The 18,260-nt window shown below is 35.1% G+C and overlaps 1 protein-coding gene across 3 annotated transcripts in view; it reads left to right on the plus strand.

The window, feature by feature from the left end:
* Positions 1-16,284, plus strand: part of LOC120082586 (DNA-binding protein RHL1) — an 18,211-nt gene extending 1,927 nt beyond the window's left edge. Inside the window, exons 2-12 of one of the 3 annotated variants that reach the window (XM_039037826.1) lie at positions 2,294-2,404; positions 4,298-4,384; positions 5,138-5,349; positions 6,648-6,763; positions 6,885-7,075; positions 7,983-8,022; positions 8,144-8,193; positions 8,265-8,310; positions 8,678-8,712; positions 9,932-9,970; positions 15,915-16,284. In XM_039037826.1, the coding sequence (XP_038893754.1) occupies positions 2,294-2,404; positions 4,298-4,384; positions 5,138-5,349; positions 6,648-6,763; positions 6,885-7,075; positions 7,983-8,022; positions 8,144-8,193; positions 8,265-8,310; positions 8,678-8,712; positions 9,932-9,970; positions 15,915-15,941 (954 nt within the window). In that variant the 3' untranslated portion in view covers positions 15,942-16,284. Of the gene's footprint in view, positions 1-2,293; positions 2,405-4,297; positions 4,385-5,137; positions 5,350-6,647; positions 6,764-6,884; positions 7,076-7,982; positions 8,060-8,143; positions 8,194-8,264; positions 8,311-8,556; positions 8,713-9,931; positions 9,971-15,914 lie in introns of those variants that run through there. The other 2 variants (XR_005483225.1, XM_039037827.1) reach the window with 2 other exon arrangements.
* Positions 16,285-18,260: the final 1,976 nt, after the last annotated feature.

Genomic DNA, 18,260 nt, shown 5'->3' on the forward strand with positions numbered 1-18,260 from the left:
CTCCGATAGATATAGGGATTGTCAAGAGGAGTGCCATCGGAGATAGAGAGTTGCTTGTTTAGAACACTTGGAGAGGGTGCCGGTTTTAGATCTCTAAGGTCAAGGCGGTGAAGTAGGTCCTTGACATACTTTTCCTAATTCAGTAGAACTCCATTGGGGACAGTGTGCAGTTGGACTCCAAGGAAGTAACGGAGTTGGCCAAGATCTTTTAGAACAAACTTGGAGTCCAAGGCTGTTACAAGCTTGTTGATTGACTGTTGATTGGTGCCTGTGATAATTACTTCATCAACATACCAGCAAGAGTATCAATGAAAGTTACAAACCATCGCTTTCCAATGGTGGTAGTAACAGGTGATGGACCCCAAACATCGCTATGGAAGAGGGTAAATGGTTTAGAAGGCTTATAAGGCTGAGATTTAAATGATACACGGGGCTATTTGACTTAGACACACACATCGCAATTTAACTTAGAGATATTAACATTATGAAAAGGATGAGGAAACAAATAATTCATATAATGGAAATTAGGGTGTCCAAGGCGATAGTGCCATAAGATATAGTCAGTTTCAGAAACAGAAAAATGAGATGAAAGTAAACTAGTCCTATCACATATCCCAAATGAGGCTTCTTCAGTGAGGAAATAGAGCCCTCTGTCATGTCGGGCAGTGCCGATCGTCATCCCCAAGTTCAGATCCTGAAAACCAACAGCATCAGGTGAAAAGATAACACGACATTTCAAATCCCTTGTAATTTTACAAACAGATAAAAGGTTGTAAGAGACTTTTGGCACATGCAACACATCTTGGAGAACGAAGCTCTCAAAGGGCGACGACTGTCCTTTTCCAGCAACTGGAGCAAAAGACCCATCAGCAATCCTGATGGGCGATAAGAAAGAAACTGGTCGGAGGAACTAATCAAGTGGTCTGTAGCCCCTGAATCTAAAATCCATGGTTTACTACCGGTTATACTAACAAAACCAAAGGAGTGAAGAGTACCTGTTTGGGCGATTGCACTTACTCTTACTGTACCAGAAGTGCTCTGGCGGTTTTCCTGATTCTGAGACTGTGTGTCTCCAGTTACTGATTCACCTACCAGTGCCCGACTTGACTGTCGTTTCCTTTCTGTCACTGATCTTTCGTGTGCTAAGTTTTCTTGCAATGTTCACACACTGGAGGCGGCTTACTGTTCTGTTTATCATAGGCAAGGCCTGAAGTTTTGAAAGCAGCGGAATCTGTCGGAGTCACAAGTGTATTATTCATTGCCCTAGACCTATCTTCCTCAAGATGTACTTCAGAACAAACTTCCATTAAGGATGGTATTGGATGGATTCCCAATATACGGCTTCGTACTGCATCGAACTTAGAGTTTAGTCCGACAAGAAAGTTGTATACACGGTCGGTCAGTCTCTCCTGTTGGGTTTTCCTCAATGGTGGCCAGGGTTTCGTCTCCATGCTCTGTTACTATGATGAAAAACACAGAGTAGAGATAGAAAATAGCACACACAAAGTTTACGTGGAAAATCCTAATTAGGGAGAAAAAACCACGAGATAAAGAATTCTTATTAGAAGACTGATACAATGAATACATAGTGACTACCAGCTTAAATAGAAAAAAGGGAAACCCTAGGATACAAGTAAAAAGACAGAAATGTCCCTAGAGTAAAAAACCTTAATTTCAACTTTTTTTTTTTTTTTTTTTTTGAGGGAGAAGTATTTTTGATCAGTCAATTATGCAAAATTAAAGACAAGCTTTCAACCACAAAGAATGTGAAGTTTGTATTGTAATAGATAAGGCATGATTAATATTGGAGTATTTTGGTTTATATGGACTCCATTTAGTTGTTATTAGTAGCTATCAATTATTGGATAATCATTCTCTAATTATTAGAACTGGATGAAATTAATTTACTACTTGATTAATTATTAATTATCATTATTATTTTGCTAAACTCATCATATTTCAAATGATATATCATTTATCATAATATGAGATGCTTTGCTTGGTATTTGAGTCCACAACTTTAAAACAAGTTAAATATTGGCTTATTATTTATTTCTACCTGGAAAATGGATGTAAAAGTATATTTTTGGGTATGCGCAAGCTAGCATGGACGCTGATGGATATTTTAGATATATAAAGTATATAGTAGCCTTATTTTGAGGTGTAAATTGCCTTTCTATAGTTTACAGAAATATCCCCTTTTTCCCCTCCTTGAATGCTGATGTAGATTTTATGTGGTCATGAAGCATCCAGTGGTAGAATTGTTCCGACTACTATTTGTTTTTCTTTTCAGGGGCGTATGAAGTTGTTTGGAACTATCATGTATCCGAAGAACAGATATTTGACTTTGCAGTTCTCTAGAGGCGGAAAGAATGTGATGTGTGAAGATTATTTTGATAATATGGTTAGTCCTTTTGCTTTTCCTTTTTGTCCCTCATTTTTGGCAACTCCATTTCTCTTCATCTTCATCGAGTGCTTCAATGAAAAGTTTCCCCCCAACTTGTAAGATCTATAGCACAATAAATGATCGTTGTAGCTGGTTTTATAAATATGATGTGGATGTTTCTTTATGTACTACTTTCGTTTTTTATCTTTCCGGTTGAAATCGTCATTGTTTGTGATTTTTCTTTTAAAGAGGCAAAAATTCTCTGGTGCAATGCAAATTGGGCTCTCCTTTGGGAAGCTTTGTTAAAGGAATAAAAAAACCTTTCATGGGAAAGAACAAGATTTTCGACGACTTTCAGAAAATTATTGTTTGTGGCCTTCCCTTTTCATTCTATTATTGCCATTGGAGAGTGTTTTAACTTCTTGGCTTTTGTCGGTCTTTTCCCCATGAAACTTTGTCTCGTCAATAAAATGCTTTTTTTTTTCCTTTTTAGTTTTGTTTTAAAAAATATTTATCCTTTAAGTTTGTTAGCCCTCTTGTTTAGACTTAATGTATAAACTTTTCTTTTGGCGTTCTTTTGTTTTTAGATAGTTTCTTAATACAGATAAGATTGTGGGGTGCTTTTTTTCCCTTCCCTTTTAATAATTAGGTTATGGTTGGATCCCACACTTGATAGTGAGTTGGTCTTTGATCTGGTCTGGAGGATTAAGATTCCTAGGAAAGTTAAGTTCTTTACGTGGCTAGTTTTGCGGGGTCGGGTGAACACTTTGGATAGGCTTGCTAGGAAGAGGACCTCGTTATTGGTCCTTTCTCCTGTATTCTGTGTCAGAAGGTGGAGGAAGACCTAGATCACTTTCTTTGGGACTGTCGGTATGTGAGTTTTGTGTGGAATTACTTCTTGCAGGAGTTTGATGTTCAGATAGCTGGGCAAAGTGATATTAATACGACGACCGAGGAGTTCTTCCTTCATATGCTTTCCAGAGAGAAACCGTTTTTTGTGATTTGCTGGGGTGTGTGATGTATTGTGGGATATTTGGGGTGAAAGGAACAATAGAGTGTCTAGAGGCATGGATAGGGACCTTAATGAGGTTTGGTCCTTAGTGAGGTTTCATGTTTTTCTGTGAGTTTCGGTTTCGAAGCTTTTTTGTAACTATTCTCTAGGAAACGTCTTACTTAGTTGGAATCTCTTTCTGCAGAAGGGATGTCTGGTGGGCTTGTTTTTATTTATTTATTTTGTTTTATTTTTAGCCCTTGTATTCTTTCATTTTTTCTCAATGAAAGTTGTTGATTCTAAATAAAAAAAAAAGGTAGGTTCTTAACCTTTTTGCAGTGAATTCATTAATGCATCAGAATAATCAGCTGACTTTACTTTCCTTAAAACCCTGGTTAATCACAACGAGGAAATTCTTATCTTAATCTTGTTATAAAAGTCAATACAGATGGCATCACTGTGAATAAACAAAGTAGAACAGTTCCAATGAAGCGTGGTGCCTAAAATGCTGATGCCCAAGATGCAAGACGTCTGTTAGTATTAGGCCTTTTGTCTGAGCAGACAACAAGTCAAGCATTGGCCACAGCTTGTGAACATCTAGCAAGATTTCTTCTTAAAATGAAATGTTTGTCCGATAAAAGTATGGCAAGGGCAATCATCCCCCACCAAAAAAAGAAAAAAAAGTTGTTATCCTGGTGTTTTGGTTAAAGATGCCTCATGTCGATACTATATGGTGTCATTTTCTCTTCCCTGTTGGTATTTATTATCTTCAGATTAAGGGCATTTGTTCAAATTCACTATGTTAAATGACGTTTTTAATTTAATCATTGTACTATCCTAAACACTTTTTTCTTGGTATTTAAGAAATATGCCATCGAAGCATGTACATATGAATCAACCATTCTTTTCTCTGACTGCAGATTGTCTTTTCTGATGCATGGTGGATTGGAACTAAAGATGAAAATCCAGAGGAGGCTCATCTTGATTTTCCTATAGAATTGACTACTGTAAGTTTCTTGATAACTCTTAGGTCCTTAAAATGTGATTTTATTTTATTTTTATTTATTTATTTGTTATTGTTGTTGTATGCCTACATTTCCATGTAAAATTCCAGCGAGCATCTCATTTCTCAAGATCATTTATGGAGCAGAATAATGGAAATGCTTCTCTTATGAGAGCGACAGACTAATTTATGCTGTGAAAGGACTATAATTTTTGTTGTCTAAACTTTTTAATTTTCCTCATGTAACCATTTAGCAAAAAGAGAAGTAACTTAACTGGTCAGTAACATTACTTCTTACTTTTCTAAATAGTCGTTTAGTTATTTTTAATTTGTAACTCTACTTTGGATCTCCATGAAGCTGATTTTATTATTACAAGAAGCCTACTACTACTGATTCTAACTTCCCGATCATGTTTCTATATTGAAGTTATTCACTGGGCTGGTTGATGTGATTGCTCTAGGTTACCGTTTGATCCATATTTGTGTATTTCTTCCTGTCCTGTGGATCTCCCTTTCTTATTATATTTTTCTACTTTAGTACACTCTTTACCACTTGTAATTAGCTATAGTACTTGTATAAATTCTAGTGCCGTATCTTTCTTGGGGGCTTATATATAAAGGTTCCTGTATAGTTGTTTTTGTGTACTGGTGCTGTTTTTCCTGTCTTTCTGTTGTACTTTCATTTTCTGAATTGAAGCTCATCTTGAGAGAGAGGGAGAGTGAGAGCGTTTGCTAACTCCTAGCTGTTATATGTCAGGGACAATGTGGAGAATGTGACTTTAACGGTGGTGCTGGTGTTACCGGTTTGAGTAAGCAGAGTGTTCAAAAGAAGGGAATCAATCCTGCTGTAGAAAATTCCCTTAAAGGAGAACATGGAGATGATTTAGTGGACCTCAAAGACAACGTTACAAATTCAATAAAGACTACGCCAGTTAGACATTCTGAAAGATCTGCCAGAAAAGTATTCAAGTATTACCCTTTGCATATACCGATTATCTTATTATCAACAAGGCAGAAAACAATAGGGATTCTTGTCGAATAATATTTTGCATCAAATGCCTTATTTCATCGGCAATCTCCATTCTACGATTGGTAGAAGATTATGCTGCATGACCATATTATAGATGCATATTTGATAATTGATTTATGATTTTAAAGTTAGATCTTTGAAATCTGTTTTTCAAAGAGTCGACATGTGTTTAGCTTGTCTTCGGCCTTCTTAGGTGGCCTCCATTTCATAGAGAGAGCATTATGTGAGTTTGTGGTGTTGACTGTTCTCCAAGAGGTTAGGTTGGAAAGGAATTGTCTTCAAGAAATGGAGAACTCTTGAAAGGAAGTGTGGGATCTTATTATTTTGTAGCCACCTATAAGGCTTCTGATGTGTCCTTAAGTTGAGATTGAACTTGGATTAAGAAACTAGTGATTGAAACGTGTTACCATATCAAAGGAAAGTTCAAAAGGTTTACCAAGCATTCAAGAGGCTTACTTTTCTCTCTATACTATTTCCAAAATATGTATATCCCCCACTTCTCCCAGTCTCTATTATTTATAAACACTATTCCCTAAAAAAGCTCATTAACCAATTATTAATATACAATTACTAATTTTCTAACAGCTTCTTTATTTAAATATTCTTTCAATTATTTTATTTTCTACGATCTTAGGTAATTGGGGAGCCTTTTTGTAACCTTGACTTTCGGGAGGCTTTTGCCTTGGGTTATGTATTTTGTTTATGAATGAAATTAGTTTCCGTGAAAAGAAATGTCCACTTAAGTTCTTCACATTCTCGGAGAAAGTGCAACCATTTGTACCATTGCCCGTCTCAAGTAATGACAGTATACATCCGTTTAAAAAAAAAAAGTAATGACAGTATACACATACTCTAAGTAGTTGAATTAATGAAACCAGCACCGCATTAGTCCGGGACGTTTCTCTAGTTCAACTACCTTAAGCCCATGCAAAATTCCAGATTCTTTCACTTGATCAGCTGGGCCGTGCTATTTGCTATATAGTACATTGTTTTGTATTTATAATCCTTATAAGGCTGTACAAATATGAAACTACCAACATAACATTCAGTCCATCTTTTGTCTTGTTGGTAGATAAATAATCTTTCAACAATCTCAGATCAAATGTGAGTTAATTGCAACTTCTTCATTCTCATATATTCCTATTCATGTTGAGGCTCATTTCAGCTAATTTTGATGATTTTTCTGTGATCTGTTCAGCGAAATAATTAATTTAAGTTATTTTTTATTCTTGTTAAGTTTTGCAGAGGTGTCTTCTGAGGATGAGTCCACTAGCACCTACGCTGATTTGTCTGAAGGAGAAGAAAAGAACATTGTCATACATGAACCTTCAATTGGAGATCATGCTCGTGAAAATATCCCATTTATGATTCTTGAGTAGTTGTTTTCATTCATTCTCTGCAACTTTGTATTATTGTTGATTCAGTCTTAAAATTTGTCCGCTTCTGTATGTTCGCTCCCTTAATTGATTACTACAGACAGAAGATCTCTCTGTTGATTCTATGGATGAAGATGCTGGGGAAATTAGACCCCCATTTCTTGAAGGAAATCAGACATCAATTTCTACGGAAAAAAAAAGTTCTCTGGCCAAGGGAAGTGCTCAGAGTGATACTCGTGGACTTGTCCAACCTACTCTACTTAGTTTGTTCAAGAAAGTGGAGGAGAAGGTAATATCTGAAGACCTTTACTTAATATGTGGAAATAGGTTGGTTTGGAATTCATTTGCTGCTACATTTAGGAGTTTATTAAAACTACTGATTATTTTTTTGATGCAAAAGGAAAGGATCATTAAAGACAGATTAAAGTACAAGCAAGAGCTGTTACAACCTAGCTATCGAGGAACCAAAACAAGAATACTCCCCCTCAAAGTATAAAACACTTGGTGAAGCAATGGAAAGGCATTTACATGCCCCTTAGTTGTTAACAGTAATAATAATGTTTTACAAAAGTCAGCACAAAAGTGATCGTAATTTTAGAGCAAAGTATTAAAATGTGTCAGTTACTTACCTATAAACCCTCTGTAGTCTTATCCTTAGATCCTCCTATTACATTCCATAAATATTTAAGACTGCTGCACGCCAAAGAATTCTCCCTATCCTCATGACTGGAAGATTACTAAGCATTTCCTCCCTACTGCTCCAATTAAGGAATAGTCATCTATCGTATTCACGATTAAAGATGGAAGCAGAAGAAGGCCTCCTCCCCAGAGAACAGAACGAAGATATGAGCCTTGTGCATTACAGCTTTAAAGATTTTGAAATTTTCAATATATGACGTGATAGATTCCTTAGCTGATACAATTTTCAATGGAAGACAGAGAATATGAGATAACATTCTTCTAGAGCACACAAAAATCATAAAACAAGAAACTATTAAAATGAAAAGACCATCCAACATATTTGGAAAACATGGTTGTTTCTTTCCATCCAAATGACCCAACAAAGTGCTGAAACTGCAAATTCCAAAAAGCTCTCAATCTTGTGCTAGTAACTCCTCCAAAATTGTCTTATCCAAATAATGAACTTTATATCTTTATTCTCACATATATTTGAAATGAATGCTTACTGTTTTCAGAGAACATCAAGAAGTTCAAAGAGGTCTTCAACACCCAAAGGTTCTAATATATATATATATTTTGGATAAGACCAAAGGTTCTAATATTTTTCATTGATTTTATCATGATGACCATGAGAATACTACAGTAACATCAAATCTGCAAATTTGGTTTCCTACAGTTTCTGTCCAAAAGATGCAGCTGTCTGGTTCAAAGCGAAAGATTGATCAGGTTACAAATCTTCATTTTAAAATAACATCTTTTCTCCTCAAAATGCCTATTGGATTGTCATGTATTTTCAGGATGAAGGATTAAGGAAGAGGAGGGCTGTCCGGGGACAAGATGATGGTCAATATCTTTCTTGCTCTCTCCATTTACTTACTGCTAGTTATTTCTCTAACAGGCTTAGATATGACAATATTGGCTTACTAAGAATTTATCACCTCTCTTGTATGCTGGGTTCTCATGGAAATTCTAATAGGATTGCTCAAGCAATCATACAACTGTAGTAGATCTATTAGAACATTGATTCTCATTTCCGCAAGATAGATGTGCATCTGTATTTGGACTAATTTTCGGTGCTCTATATTGTAGGCAGTTTATGCTAATTTGGGTTCTGGAATCAGCTAGTGTAGTTTTATAATCACCTTCAGTTGACTGTCTTTATATGGTATTCTTACATGGTCGGTTGATGTATATTAGCTTGAATTTGCAGGAGGAAAAATCCAGAAGAAAGATACAGAATATGAGGTACTGGTGCCATTTTTACAAATTGTCCTTTCAAAAGTTTGCTGCTTGATTAGCTTCAGGATTTCTTGTATGCACCAATCCAACTTGAAGTGGACATGCTTCCCTAAGTTATTATCTAACTGCACAAGTTGCCATTTTGCAGCCAGTAGTATCTTAATAGTAATCAACTTAAGGCATGTTTGGAATAACAATTGCTTAAAAATGTGTTTTTAACGCCTTGAAAGTCATACCAAAAGACTCTTATCTGCTGGTGAAAAGGTCTCATCACAAATAATACTTTTTGCTTCCTACTTTTCAATATCTTATGATTTTTTTTAAGGGTGTTTTAAATGACAAAACCACTAGAAATATTTTTAAATATGGAAAAACATTTTACTATATTTGTAAATAAGTTGGCTCATTATTTTATATTTGAAAACAACAATTTTCTTAATAATATTTTGTTATTTATTTTATCAATGAAATCTAATGTGTTAACACACGAGGTTTCTAAAATGGTCCGTGTTAGTTTTTGCTTGGTGCAATTAACAAAAAGCCCTAAATAATTTTACGTTGTTAATTAAAAAGGGGCACTTTGGCATCCTTCAAATTACTTCAGCCAGTCACTTCTTCTCACGTCTTATTGCCTCATCATGCTACAAATGAGGGTTTTTAGAATTTAGTTTAAAATGTTATTGGTTTCCGTACTTTTGGCCTCATCCAAATTTAGTCCTTGTACTTTCAAATGAAATTCTAAATGTAGTGTGTGTACTTTCAAATGTTTTAATAAATCTTAAAATTCGTTCTTATTGTTAGTTTTAAGTTGATTTGTATTGAAATTGGTTCAATTATAATAATAAATAATTTCTATGCAAGAAAAGAGACCCGTGAGTATGTCTCCAAAATTTATAGAGGAAAAGCTAATAAAGACTTTTTTTAGGAAGAGTTAACAATAAACTAACGGTGAGACTAGTTTAAAGATTTATTAGTAGGAAGATTAAAATGGAACGAGACCCGAAATAAGGGATCAAATAGTATTATAACCAAAAATTTAATACGTTCTGAATTTGCAACTCCACGTAGTCTATTTCCATTTACTATTCACGAATCATGATTCCGATAACTGTCGAACACTCCACTAAAGACCGACAACTACACTCTTCACACTGTAGATATATTTCTGAAATGGTTGACGGTAGATGTCATTGTATACTAAGTATGCTTTATCTATATCTTGTAGGTTAAAGATGATATTGAAGAGTTGTCGAGTTCTCAAGAGGTGAGTGTTCACTGCCTATTTTATAACCTATATCCTTCCATATTTTTTAGAATATTGGACTGGAAGTTAGTGGGCCCTAGGTTTATACTCATTTGGGGTCTGATGGCAATATTCGACTGAGCTACTCTTTTGCTTTTACATATAGTCAATTTCTCACTGTGATTCTTTAATTATTAATTGTTTGGAGATATACCGGCTTTTACTCTCCTTATCTGAAATTGGAACACCTTTTGTATACCATTTGAATGGTTCCTTTGTACTCTTAGATATCTTCGGATATTTCATATCGATGAAATTGTCTCTTATCCAAAAAAGAAAGAACTATTAATTGTTTACAATAGTCTCTACCCTTTATAAACTTCTCACCGTTGTACCTCAAACCATGTTTGTTGGAAAGCTATTATTTCTATACTGTGATTATTTATTTCATGTAAAGTTAAGAACAAAATGGGTTCTCCATATGCCTAAAAATGTAGCTCTTGATCATGATCACCAAAAAGCGTCCACATTGTCGTAAACTTTTCAGATGCCGGTGATTAAATTAAAATGTTTGAATAATTCAGTGATAGGAATCAATATAGAGATTCCCAAAAGGGATTACAACCAGTCTTCCTCTCACTCTAAAGAGAAGATCTACACACTAGAACAGAAAATATAAAAACCATCTGCCTTAAACAACAACTATATATATATATATATATAAGATAACTATAAAAATAACTACAAATAACTTCAAGTAACTGATTCTCATTCTAACTGTCTTTGTTGCCACTGGATGAGGTTTCTCCATTCATAACCAACTCTTTTCCATTTGCCTTGACCTTACATATGTGAATATAACGGGTGGCCTAACAGTACTTCTCCCTTCCAAACTCAACTTGTCCTCAAGTTGAAAAGCTGGAAATTGACACTGAGAATCATCCAAAATCTCCCACGTTGCTTCATGGACCGGTAACCCCTTCCACTGCACTAAAACCTCCCAATTTTGAGTGTAAGATTCTTGCGATAACCGCTAACTAATTCAGGCTCCGTAATCCACTCAAAAGAATTGGAAAACTGAGGAAGAACCGGTTGAATTGTATGAGTGGGGCCCACCAACTTCAACTGAGAAACATGAAAAACTGGATGGATGTTAGCTCCCTCAGGTAGAGTTAACTTGTATTCTACTGGGCCCACCTTTGCTAAAATTTGATGGGGCCCAAAAAATTTGGGAGACAGTTTGACGTTTCTTCTATTGGCCAAGTTTCGAAACACCCAATCTCCCACCGCATACTCCACCTCACGTCGCTTCGTATCAACAAATTTTCATCTTGTCCTGAGCCACCCTCAAATGTTCCTTGAGAGCTCCTAAATCGACATCACGGACCTTCAATTGTTGGGCCAATGTAGAGTTTGGTGTGAGAGAATCTCCATAATATATCAATGGAGGTGGTACACGTCCATAAACTGCCTGATAAGGAGTGATGCCAATAGAAATGTGATAGGTTGTATTGTACCAATATTCAGCCCGATGCAACCATTTGATCCAGATTCCTTAGGACGCTCACTACAAAAACATCTCAAATAGGCCTCTAAACAAAGGTTGACTACTTCAGTTTGGCCATCGGATTGTGGATGGTAGGTAGAACTGAAATTTAATTTGGCCCCAGCCGCACGAATCATCTCATGCCAGAAGTTACTCATGAAGATCTTATCACAATCCGAGACAATAGGCTTAGGATAACCATGAAGACGAACTACTTCCTTCACAAAGATATCTGCTACACTTTTGGCAGTAAAAGGATGCTTTAGTCCTAGAAAATTATTGTACTTAGTCAATCTGTCCACCACCACTAAGAGTGCATCAAAAAAACCTATTTTGGGTAGGCCTTCAACAAAATCCATGGAAATAACCTCCCATATGACTTCAGGAATACCGAAGGGTAATAATAATCCAGCTGGACTCATGGCCAGTGATTTATTTTGTTGACACACCAAACATTCTTCCACAAACTTCTTAACATCCTGTTTCATGCCCTCTCCCAATACAACTCTCCCAAACAACCTTTTATAAGTTCGCAGAAAACCAGAATGACCCCCAAATACAGAAGCATGATCGGTGTGGAGAATGGTCGGTAGTAAAGTAGAGGAACGCGACAAAACTAACCTACCCTTGTATTTGATAATACCTTGCTGCCATGTCAAATATGGGAACTGCTTTCATCATCCTTCAATTGTTGTATAATGTCATTCAATTTCGGGTCTCACTCGACTTCGTCACAAATCACCTGTATATCAAGAAGACTTGGGACAAATAATTAGGCAAGATGGACAGTGGGTTGTACTCGAGATAAGGCATCGACCACCTTATTCTCAATGCCTGGTTTATACTTAACTTAAAATCATATCTCAACAATTTAGATATCCATTTTTGATATTGAGGTTGGATGACACGTTGTTCCAACAAAAACTTCAAAGCTCTCTTATCAGTGCGTACCACAAATTTCCGACCTAATAAATAAGGTCTCCATTGTTGAATTGCAAATATCACAAACATTAATTCACATTCATAAATTGACGTAGCCCACTCACTCAGATACAAGGTATGGCTAAAATAGGTAATGGACCGTTTGTTTTGAGTAAGAACCGCAACAATTCCATGACCTGAAGCACCAGTTTTAATTTCAAAAGGCTGAGAAAAATCTGGTAAGCCTAGAACCCGAAGTGTTACCATAGCATTTTTCAATTTCTCGAAAGCTTCTTGAGCTTCATTAGACCATGCAAACATTCCCTTCTTCAGTAGTTGATTCAAAGGGGCAGCCAGACTACCATAATTTTGCACAAATCTCCGATAATAACCGGTCAATCCCAAAAAACCACGGACTTCCTTCACGGTAGTTGGAGTAGTCCATTCCAGCATTACTCTGACCTTCTCAGGATCTGCTTCTACTCCCTTGCCATAAATTAAATGACCAAGATATTCAATTCGTTCACGAGCAAATTGACATTTCTTTTGATTGGCATACAAACTATTATCTCTCAAAATAGTGAAGACTTGCCACAAGTGCAATAAGTGTTCTTCCAAATTACGACTATAAACCAAAATATCATCAAAGAAAACCAAAACAAACTTATGTTGTTACGGGCGGAATACTTTATTCATCAAAGCCTGAAAAGTGGATGGCGCATTGGTTAAACCAAAAGGCATGACCAGAAATTTATAGTGCTCCTCATGAGTTCGAAAAGCCCTTTTTTCAACATCACTTGGATGCATACGGATTTGGTGGTAACCCGACTTTAAATCAATCATTGAAAATAAGGTTGACCCTTGTAACTCATCAAACTCCTCTATCACTGGAATTGGGAACAACGCCATCTCCCATCTTTCTTTTTCACCAACAAAACAAGACTCGAGTAAGGACTAACACTTGGTCTGATGATGCCAGAATCCAACATCTCCTGAACTAATTTCTCCATTTCATCCTTTTGATGATAAGCATATCGATAAGGTTGCATATTCAGTAGAGAAGAACTGGGTTTAAGAAAAATATGATGCTTCCCTCCTCTATTTGGTGGTAACTCGTTTGGCCACTCAAAAATATCATCAAACTCTGTTAACAATTCTGGAATTGACTCCTTGATGGTGTACACTTTATGTATCCCATACCATTTTGCCAAAAAAACGCCTCCTTCCATGGCACGATATTCCACCAAATAACCCTGATCGTCCGAGCCCCACGAGTTAATAATTTTTTTTAAGCCAACTTGTGTCTTTGTTAAACTTGGGTCTCCCTCCAATACAATCTCATGAGGCTCTTTATTAATTTTCCTAGTTAAATTCTTCCAATCAACTTCAGTGACCCAAAGAGTAAACAACCACTGCATACCCAAAATAACACCAACACTTCCCATTTCTAGAGGTAAAAATTTGTCGTAGATGATGAACGTACCCAGCTGTGACTCAACCTTTTTGCAAATACCCTTGCCTTTCACAGCCTTCCAGTCCCCATAAGCACACTATAATTGGATGTATCAACTATTGGTAATTTCAAAACATCAACCACCCATTGAGAAATTAAATTATGGGTCGCCCCACAATCAATCAGAACAATTACCCGCTCAGTACCGATCATGCCATCCAACTTCATTGTTCCTGGATTAGTTAAACCCACTACTGAATTGAGAGACAATTCCACGACGGGCTCTGATTCAGGTTCAACAATCGTTTGCTACAACTCCATTGGCCCACAAACTTTGTCCCCCTCCTCAAACACTTCCATATCTTCGGAATGATCACATACCACAAGAATGCATAATTCACATTGATCGCAAATTTTACAACGATAACCAGCAGAATACCGTTCATCACAACAAAAACACAATCCCTTCTCCCATCGAGCTTGAAATTCCGCATCAATCAAACGTTTAGCCAGACCATCCTGTCGATTGCTAGCAGTGGAAACGCCCCGAAGAGTAATCGTCCACATGGGAATGTCCGGTTGCTTTCCCCGGTCTTTGGTAGTTGAAGCGGTGCCATGAGGAAGAAACGAAGAACGTGGGCTTGTTTTATAAGTGAAAACATTATTGAGGCCCGCTTCAAATTGGGTTAGTTCACGATTTTTAACCAACTGGGCTATTTTCATCATTTGGTTAAGCCTAATTGGAGCCCAACATTCGACCTCTACTTTAATCCAAGGGACTAAACCATTCATAAATGTATTCTCCAGAACCTCATCAGAAAGTTGAGGCAGAGGGGCAACTAACCAATCAAAACGATTTTGATACTCTTCCACGGTAGTCTCCTGCTTGATGGCCAAAAACTATCCACACACCGAACCCTGTCTAGCGGAACGAAATCGTTCAAGTAAACCCAATTTCAATTTGCCCCAACTTGTAAACAGTTGACGTTCCTCTTTTGCTCGGTAACAATCCAACGCTGCTAACTCAAAAACTGATAATTGCGACTGTCAACTTCTTAGATCGGTAAGTTTATGGATATGAAAATATTGATGCACGGAATAACCAAGAATCTGGATCTGTCCCATTAAACACCGACATTTCAACTTTTTTAAATTTGCTACGATCATTGTCTTTGGAACTGTTGTTGGAGTGCAAATGCGCCAAAATGTTGGGGGAGGTGTCATTGTCACTCATACTGGCAGTCAGAGAAGAACTTCCCACAACGGTAGACCCATCAGAACGATTATGGAGCATAGCCAAAGAAAGAAGCCAAAAGTTTCCTCATTTCTTCAGAAGCCTTCTATTGTTGGTCAGCTTGAATTATAAATCGTTCAACACTCTTCGCTAATGAAGAGTTTCATCCATCACGGATAACTTCTGAACACTGATCTTGATCTCTGCAATTTCCTTGTCCATAGCCTCTAAACGCTCCTCAAATTTCTTTTACGCCATTGAACCAAAATGCCCCAGGTTGAGGGCTATGATAGGAATCAATATAGAGATTCTTATCAACTTCAAAGGATATCCCAAAAGGGATTACAACCAGTCTTCCTCTCACTCTAAAGAGAAGATCCACACACTAGAACAGAAAACATAAAAACCATCTGTCTTAAACAACTATATATATATAACTATCAAAATAACTACAAGTAACTCCAGGTAATTGATCCTCATTCACGACCTTACTTGAACAGGATCTGTTCTATAGGTTGTACAACTGTGTCCTTGAGTTCTAAATAACTGATCTTCATTCTAAGTGTCTTTGGTGCCACTGGATGATGCTTCTCCATTCATAACCAACTCTTTTCCTTTTGCCTTCTTCCTTACATATGTGAAGATAACTGGTGGCCGAACATTCAGCAATTAAACTTTAAATGGGAGACAAAAGATGAAATCAAAGTGATAATTTAGGGACTAGATGAATAGTTTAACTATAACATATTCCTTTCATAAATATTGGTTAGAATCTTGCACATTGTTGCTCACAATTTTGTTTGGCATTTAGGACACTGATGAAGACTGGACAAGTTGAGGTTGTTACATTCTAACAATGGTAAGCCACAGCAGCAGATAGGATTGCATTGCAGGGGTTATATTCAAAATAAAGAGAATGCTATGCTCCACCAGTTTCTTTGATGCTGCTGGCTAATTGAAATTATAGAAATTTAACCATGAAATGATATTGAAAAGTTTTTATCAGAGTTGGGCAATGTAATATTATGTTTTTGATGTACCAGAGAGATCCACTGTTACACATTTCCTAGGGACCAGACCTGCAGCTTAAAGGTTAAAAAGTGTTCAGAAGATTTTATGCAGCTTATATAAACTATGGAGCGTCTGTGCCTTTGGATAATATGATTATATTAGTTACCATTGTTTCTAGACAATCCAACATGTAACCAATCAAACTAAGCACCGCTAAATTCATCAAGACATCTTTTGACCAAGAGATGATAGGTTTAAAATCTCTCCCTACCTATTGAACTCAGTTACACAATATAGAATGTATCAGCAAAATTCCTAAACTACTCCATGAGATAAGGTTTATAGGTTTAATTATAAAAAATAAGGTTTAAAAATTACCTTTTTGAGTTTTCAAAATTTTACGTATTTTTGAAATATCAGTAAAAGTAGACTTAAAAAAATTTAGTGGTTACAAAATAGAGCTTTAGATATTCCATAATTTTAAACGTGTGCGGCCTTGATTTTCTGATCAGGAAGATTTTACCACGTATGTGCAGTTGGTCATTAATAACTTTTATTTATTATATATAATCAAATAAATAAATATAAAATACAATTTGGAAGGTAATATAGTATGAAATAAAGGGTAAACTATAAAAAATATTCTTAAACCTTACCCTTTGTTTTAAAAATGTATTCAAACTTTCAAAAATTTTAAAAGTACTTTTAAATAGTCCAAAAGAAGTTAAGAAAAATATTCCTCAATGAAATTGTTGGTATTTTATCTTAAAGTATTCATGAACTATCAAAAGTTAAAAAAAATGTCTTTATACTTAAAATATATATATATATATATATATCTTTAGAGTTAGTATATGAATTGAAACCGTTACTAACTCATTGTGAAAACAAAAGTTGGTGCTCTTAACTTTAAATAATAATAGTAGTAAAAATAAATGCTCTAAACCTTTATCCACATTCCATTATTGGTAGTTATATATTTTCTTTAAGATTTAAAAGCATTGAAAGTCTATAAATATTTTTGAAACAAAATATTAACAATTTCCATTCATATATTAACATTAGGTGTACTTTTGAATCTTTTCAAAAATATAATTTAGGGGCATTATTAAAACTTTTGAAAATTATTGAGTATTTTTAAATAAAATAATAATGGTTTCTATATAAAACTGACGATAAAGATATTTTTTAAACATTTTTTTCAAAAGTTTAAGAACATTTTTTTGAAACTTTACAGGTATTTTTGACATAAAATACAAAGTTCACAAATATTTTTTATAATTTAACTTAAATCATAAACACTCATCTATTTGGTTGCGAATAAATTAAAAAATATATGTAAATAAATAAAAAATAAATGGAAATTTTTTCTCGACTCGACCCCCACAAAACTAAATAAAAAATTATGCGAAAATGAGAATTAAACATGTCTTCTCTGTCAAATCTCATCCTATCCATCACTGTCTCGATCAGTTGACATCTCTAGATTACACGTGAAACATGTTTTTTCACTCTCAAAGTATTTCTGCCATATAGAGACAAAGGACATGTGGGCTATCGTGAAAGGTATCACTTTTCCCAACCATTATGATAAAATTTTATTTCCAAGGGTTCGATGTTATGTTGCTTAAATTATTTGATCAGTCTTTCATTTTTTACTTTTGAAAATTATATCTGTTTTATTATAGTTTTTGGAAATTTTTTTTGCCTCTTTAAAATATAAGTTAAATTTAAAAAACAAAACCACACACATATATAGTTTTAAAAAATTGTTTAGGTTTCTAAAGATGTTTTTAAAAAGTAGGTAATAGAACACGACATTTTATTTTATGGAAGTAATATGTATTGGTTAAATTTTTAAAATAGAAAACAAAAAGCAATACCATTATCAAGTGGGGTTTGAAACTTTTTTTTTAATAATATTTTTAAATAATTTATTTATAGTTTAAAAACTAAAATTTCTAAACACTACATTAACACATAAGTAGTTTTTTTTTTTCTTTTTCTTGAAATTGAATAAGCATTTTATACGTTTCTTATAGAAAAAGGAAAGTAAGAAAATTGAGAAAAATAATAAATTTTTAAAAGATAAAATTTTATCAAACAAGACCTAGTTTTTAATTTTTAAAAGTTAAACTTAGTGGTT

Source organism: Benincasa hispida, chromosome 8, assembly GCF_009727055.1.
Source record: "Benincasa hispida cultivar B227 chromosome 8, ASM972705v1, whole genome shotgun sequence".
In the NCBI taxonomy this organism is placed as follows: Eukaryota; Viridiplantae; Streptophyta; class Magnoliopsida; order Cucurbitales; family Cucurbitaceae; genus Benincasa; species Benincasa hispida.